General features: G+C 42.6%; 1 protein-coding gene across 2 annotated transcripts; it reads left to right on the forward strand.

Moving 5' to 3' along the window:
- The first annotated feature begins 4,975 nt into the window (after nucleotides 1-4,975).
- Nucleotides 4,976-6,509, forward strand: LOC100284572 (undecaprenyl pyrophosphate synthetase). Of its 2 annotated transcripts, none has more exons than XM_008656843.3 (3): nucleotides 4,976-5,444; nucleotides 5,513-5,580; nucleotides 5,705-6,509. In XM_008656843.3, the coding sequence occupies exons 1-3, from the start codon at nucleotides 5,106-5,108 to the stop codon at nucleotides 6,183-6,185; spliced, it is 888 nt and encodes a 295-aa protein (XP_008655065.1). In that variant the 5' UTR covers nucleotides 4,976-5,105; the 3' UTR covers nucleotides 6,186-6,509. The 2 variants fall into 2 exon arrangements, with proteins under 2 accessions (XP_008655065.1, NP_001150939.2); NM_001157467.2 differs by having other exon boundaries at nucleotides 5,017-5,444; nucleotides 5,729-6,509.
- Nucleotides 6,510-6,979: the final 470 nt, after the last annotated feature.

Here is a 6,979-nt window from a genome sequence, read left to right on the forward strand (position 1 = left end):
TTGGAGCACCGGTCCCCCGTGTGACATGATCCTCTGCTCCTACCGACCTCAACCAGTGGGTGAGCAATAGATTCTCCCTTCCCCCGATCTGATCCAACAAGATCTCATGGTGGACACTACCGCGCACGTCAAGTGAGCCATAGATTCTTCCTTCCTCATGCTCCATTTACTGGACCATTATCCGATCCAGCATCATCTCATGGCAGATTCTCTGGTTATTGGTTTGTTTCGTGCAGAGCTGGAAGGACGTCGAGGGGTCGCTGTTTGTTGTCAGGAGGTGAGGGTTTGTGTTGGGTTTTTTTTGGCTTGCACTCCTATGCGGTCTGGTTCTGTCAAAAATGTGCTTGATTGGTCCAGGAACTCTGAGTCCCGCTTTCAGTCCATTGTCATGAACACACACAACACTGGTACATCGGCGATCACTGCTTGGATCGATCACCTGTGGCGCCTAGACACGCATATTGTCAAACTGCTATTATTCTAGAGTATAATCTTGTCTTGTGTTGCCACCTATTTATCACTTGAGCATATACAATGAATGTTTCTTAAGATGTCAATATTTTCTTATAATATAGTGACTTCCCAGTTTATGTTTCAGTTTTGTTTCTTGCTTAGTGACCAAAACAAAAAAAGCAAGTGTTCTATTGGTTTAATTAATCTAAACTGCACTGTTCAAGCAATAATTGAGTTTATTCCCTATAACTTGCAAAGTGTGACCATGTTATGCCCTATGGTTGTGCGTGGCCATCTGACCTCCACGTCTATGTTTCCCGCTGCTAGGTTGCTTTGAGCCGTGGTGGATCTCCCGGTGTGACGACATGGGGCTGGGTCTGGGAGCTCTTCTCAAATCCGGGGGCTCTCGGTCTGCTCTTCTCAATTTAGTGTTATCTTTTTCTTTTAGAACAATGCCAAAGAAACATGACAGACTGCCTTTGCTTGTTTTTGACATAATGCAAAAGCAATGGAATCTTTACTTTTAAACCTTTGTTATTTTTGTTTTGATTCAATTCTGATACTGTAGAAATGTATGGATATCTATTATTTGATGCAATAGTGGTGTTTTGCGATGTTTAACACCTTGTGTGATCCAATTATTAACCCTTTTGTATATAAGAGTTTCTTCAGAATATATCAATTAATGTATCCTGATTATGGATATTATGTGGATATTTTCTATCTATGAATGGCCCCTGCACTTTGAATCGCTTATGTCATTGTTAGCAATCACATAATATTTTTCTTTTCTCTTAGATTTAATTTGTATAGTCATGTAATCATTCATATATTGGTACAACAGGATTTGGTTTAGCTTCTCACTTTGTTTTTTTTAAATGAGAAGAGGCAGACAACAAATTATAGTGAAGGCTCCTCTCATCCCCCGTCGCTTGGTGGATCACCCCCACGAAACCAGCCTAGCCAAAGACAGGTATGTGCATGATGTCATTCTTGGTAGCCTATCATCATCTTTGGCTCAAAGTGCTTCTATAGTTAAATGGATGTAGTGCAAGTTTTATTTTTATTTTCTGCTCCAGTTGTTTTCTATGCTACTTCCTTGGTATTAGTTCACCGTGCATAAGTGATCTGCAGCAAATGTTCTTCTTCCTAACCAACTGTATATGCTCTTAATTGTCCTCTAATTTCAAGGAAGTAGCATAGATATGGAATGGAACTGTCAAGGGTGTTTAAATGGGTTCACCCCTTTTACCATCTTGGAGATCTGGAAGAAACAGAATGCAAGAAATTTTTAGAAAGTGCAGAACGAGCTCTCTGTCTGTCTGCCTTTTTTTGGTTGCACAAATCAAAGCCGATCTATAGCAGGAGATACATCAAAGGAAAGAGAGCTGCATTTGATTGCTTATTAGATATCTGTTTTTTCATCCACGGATATCAAAGGAAAGAGAGAAAAATCCTTGTCTGTTCTGGCGGAGGAACATCAGTCATGATTGCAGCCTGATGCTCAAAACCCACTTCTTCCTTCTGCAAGAGAATCAGTTGAACAGATAGTCAGACCAAATTCACACTGGCATATTTCATGAGGCTGACCTTTGCAGTCCTAAAAAATTCAACCTAGCAGTAATGCAGTATATATTCTAGCAGTTGTACCACAACAATTTATCCATGGATCATAAGCAACTGCACTAATCAAACTGAGACCAAGTCACCAAGAATGATATTGTCTGGTAACTATTGAGACTAAGGATGATATTAATTGGTAGCTGATGAAGATATACCATAAACCTATGGGTTCAATGAACATAAATTTTAGTGAGGTGGGCAAGGGCTACAAGGAGCCATTTTATACAACAGTTCATGTTTCCATTTCAATTAATCTTAAGTTTGATAACAGTTTGGAACAGTACCATTTAATATAACCAAAGTAATAGTGACTTCATGCGGCATTTTGGGAGATACAAGGTTCAAAATAGTCATTGACCTTATAACTCAAAAATTGTCAGCATGAACAAGGCAGAGGCATTTTCAAGTTCAAAGGATTGAAAAATGAGAATCATAACTGGTATGGGTTTGTATAAATTATTTAATCCGTCCAAAGAAGTTTCAAATATTATCATGTCTATAAGTATAAGCACCTGGAAAGAAGCAATCAAGGTGAATACAACTAGGCCCTTCTCTTTGCCTCCACTTTTCTTGTGGCAAAGCTGGATCCATCACGTGCCCGATGAACTTGATATATTATTGGTACTACACCAGAGGACAAATCAAAGACAGTCATGAGCATCACATTCTATTTTTGGATTAAAATAAAGTGCACTAAGTATCAGACTACAAAGCCAGAAAATGTTGTATGGGTATCAGACTTTATGGACTAAACAAATATTTCTTTTGGTCTCAAGTCATGTATTTTGACTATCTGTTCTGATAACCTTTCGTTTTTGTTCAGTCCAGTTGACTGCATTCTTTGGACTTTAGCTACGCGATCTGTGCTGAAAGCATTGAGCACTTGCAGTTGAATCTATAGGTGCAGTCGACTTAAGTGCAGAGTGCAGAGGAATGGTTTCGTCTCCTAACCATCCTGTGTCAACCAGTTTCAACAAACTGCAAGAAAATTAATTTACTTAACATGGAAAATGTCATATCAACTAAGATATTCCTAATTTCATAACATGTTGTCCCTTTATAGTTCTAGAGTTCCATGTTTTTTAAAAAAAGTTTGTTTGTTTTGCAGTTTTCTATAGATTTACCCAGCAAAAACTCCCAGCTTGGAAGCCAGCAATGACACCTGGATTTGTAAGTTTGCTCTGATCCTATTGACATGTTTGGCATAGAATGTCACTTTTAAATTTTCTCCCTAATAAGATACTCCCTGCATCTGCATCCAATTTTGATCTTTGTATGGGCAGCGAGATCAAATAGTGTGCATGCATGTTATATTGATTATTTTGCATGTAGCCAATATAGATAGCAAATCTGCATGTATGTTCTCATGCAGGCGAGGTGAGGGATATCCTAGGAGAGGAAAGATTGTACTAGGGGGGTCCTGAGGAAACTTCACTATGAGGTCTCGTAGTCTCTTTGTCGTTCTAGCATTCTCAAACTAGCCCTCACCATGGCAGCTTTTTCCTTCCATTTGGTTCCCTATTTATACATATTGGTTATTTAAGGTGCTTTTACATCATGCATTGGATAACCACCCCAAACATGCATTTAAGGTGCTTTTACTTTACTGTTTTCAGTTAACAACAAGTTCCGTTTTTCCCTTAGGATCAAAATAACTTTGAATCGTGTATTGATACTATATCAGATAGACGATTTCTTCTTTATTAAAGTTTATGTAGCCTGATACAAGATTGGAGAGTGAATTGTGATGCCCAGCTTCGTATTCTGGTCTTGAAGCATTAGTGGAAGAAAAGGACAATCAAATCTAGAAGGTATATGCTACTTGTGACTTTTTCATGTGTATTCATCCCAACATCTTTGTACATGAAGAAACATAGTAACCATAGTGAACTAACTGCACATGTTGCATATGTCAGTTAGCATGTCGGTTGTCTTCACTATGAAAATATGACGACTTCAATGACATGATGTAAAATTTCACTTGTTTGTTGTAGATAGAGAAAGAAATTAAGGAACTAAAGTTATGGCATGATTTCATAGGCGGAGTTCCTCATGGACATCGTCAGGAACGAAGAGATGGCGCTCATCGACACCGCTAGGAGAAGAAACTTATAAGTGATGGGTCTTTATAACCAAACAATTTTATGAGCTTAAAATAATTTTCTTAGTTTCTTTTATACTTAGCCCATGCATTTTCGTCCAGTTCACTTCTGAATTGTTGCTCCTTGAGAGCTTCTAGAACCCATGGAGAAAGTTACCAATTTGTGACATGATATTAGAAAGCTAGAAGTTTAAAGTTGGCATTCATACATGTTCTTAATGACATAGGCAAACTTAATTTAATTTTTACCAGCCTCAAGGAACTAACTGTTACATATTATAGTAAAAATATTTTTTATGAGCTACAATTCATTTGAAACATGATTACCCTTTATTATTTTTTACGCATTTGGTTTTATAACCGTGGTGGTCTCATGTATGATTATACAGATTTAGATAACGTATTCCCATTCTTCTATAATGTGTGGAGTCGTCATATGTGCGACAAACCAGTTCTCTAGGTTGCTCCTAATGGGCACTCCTTTGATGTACCCTTTATCATCTTTTGAGTTCTGACGGTGTAGAGTAGAGATGCCTGGTGATTGCCTCTTTGTAGATACTCTTCCTATTGCATGTGTATAAACTTCAGAGAGACTAGATTTGGGTTTAGTCATTTCATGTATTTAGTTCATTTATTAATTTTCATGATTTAGTTTAGTTTTGTATTGGTTGTTGCCAAAGAATTTGTAAGATTTTGAGGTCGATAGTATATATGATATTTGATTTATATAATCTGCAGTGACATTTTATCGAATATTTTGTATACCGTTGCAACGCACGGGCATATACCTAGTAAGTAGTAGAGATTTATTTATCGTATCGTCGTATTCTGAAGTCTCCAAGTCGTTCGGCTCGGCGCACTGGGTATAGCAGTAGCAGCACTGCCGCGGTTGATTTTCGAGCTGCGGTGCTGGAGAAGTGAAGAGCTCATGCTGTTCTCCCGTTCCCCGGCTGCCACAAATCAGCCACTCGTCCCTTCCCGCCGGACGCTGCTCCTATCGCCATGCCCGCGAGCCGGCGCGACCCCGGCACCGGTGGCCGACGCTGCGCTCCTACCGGGCGGGCTGCGTGCGGAGTCGCTGCCGCGGCACGTGGCTGTGGTGATGGACGGGAACTCGCGGTGGGCGCGCGCGCGCGGGCTGCCGTCCGCAGCCGGGCACGAGGCCGGGCGCCGCGCGCTGGAGGAGGTGGTGCGGCTCTCCCGCGCCTGGGGCGTCCGCACGCTCACCGCCTTCGCCTTCTCCCACGAGAACTGGAGCCGGCCCAAGGTACGCTTGCCGCCGCCTTCTTTTGTCACCGACGATCGAGCTTGACGGCTCGTTTTGCCAATTCACAGGTGGAGGTGGAATTCTTGATGGGGCAGTTTGAGCGAGCGATCCGCGAAAGCGTAGCTGAATTTTTGAGGTATGCATTTGCGCCGTCAGTTAATAGCCTCACACCATGTACTGGCATTATTCCAGATAAGATGCAGATGCATTAGGACACACACACACTACGGAGCTGGCAGGATACCTCACAACTAGGATAGCTTTTTGCTCTTTACATTTTACAGAGAAGGAATTCGGCTACGCGTAATCGGCGACTCCTCAAGGCTGCCGGTTTCTCTTCAGAGGACCGCGAGAGAAGCCGAGGAGGCCACGCGGAACAACTCGCAGCTCGACCTGACACTGGCAATCAGCTACAGCGGGCGGAGGGACATAGTGCAGGCGTGCCGGACCCTAGCCCAGAAGGTGCGCGACAAGCTGCTCGAGCCGGAGGACATCGACGAGTCGCTGTTCGCCGGTGAGCTCGAGACGAGCCACGCCAACGGCAACGAGCTCCCTTATCCCGACCTGGTCATCAGAACCAGCGGCGAACTGCGGCTGAGCAACTTCCTGCTGTGGCAGTCGGCGTACGCGGAGCTCTTCTTCACGGACACGCTGTGGCCCGACTTCGGAGAGGCCGATTACCTCCAAGCGCTGGTCTCGTTCCAGAGCAGAGACAGGCGGTTCGGCGTAAGGAAATTGTAGCGGCGCAGAGGCAGCGCCATGTGGAAGGCGTGCTTCAAACTGTCAATAGCAGGAAAGCGTCGGTCAATAAATCGTAACGCGAGACCAAGATGAGTAGATGGAGTATTAAAGTGGTGGTTTGCATGCAGCGGTGAGAGTGAGAGTAATGTAGCATATCAACTCAAGATGGTAGGTACTACAGCTAGAGTTCAAGCTCACAGACAGCAGTCGTCGTTGATGATGGTGGCTAGCAGCTATCTGCCGATGGCCACAGATTTATTGTTAAAAACCCTTTGCTATTGCAAGAGTACGTCAAATGCCCTTTATTAAGTCGTGATAAAATAATCACTTAGAAGATACTACTTCCGTTCTCGAATATTTGTCGCTCGCTAGTTTATTTTTAAACTAAACGACGATAAATAAAAAAGATCGGTAGGAGTATAAGAGATGTGAGAAGAAACTATTGTCTTATCTATACGTTCTATATATATGTTACAATGTATGTGTTGAGCTCTAAAAAGAGCAGTGCAGACGGTCCGACCCCGAGGCCGGACGGTCCACGGTCCGGACTGTCCGCGGTGGCGGCGCGGACGGTCCGCGCGTGCGTAGAGTCAGTTAGAGTTCCTAGTTTCTCGCGGGATTTGTTACCTAAAACCGCGGGATTAACTCGGAAAACAGTTGGAAACGGATCCAGACCTCCCCCTTTATATAGATGAAGGGCTACGGCCGATTGAACCCCCAAACAATCGATCAAATCCAATCTATTACTCGTTTTTACCTTATGCATTAGGAGTAGTTCTAGTATATTTCTAGTT

The sequence above is a fragment of the Zea mays genome, chromosome 8 (genome assembly GCF_902167145.1).
Source record: "Zea mays cultivar B73 chromosome 8, Zm-B73-REFERENCE-NAM-5.0, whole genome shotgun sequence".
In the NCBI taxonomy this organism is placed as follows: Eukaryota; Viridiplantae; Streptophyta; class Magnoliopsida; order Poales; family Poaceae; genus Zea; species Zea mays.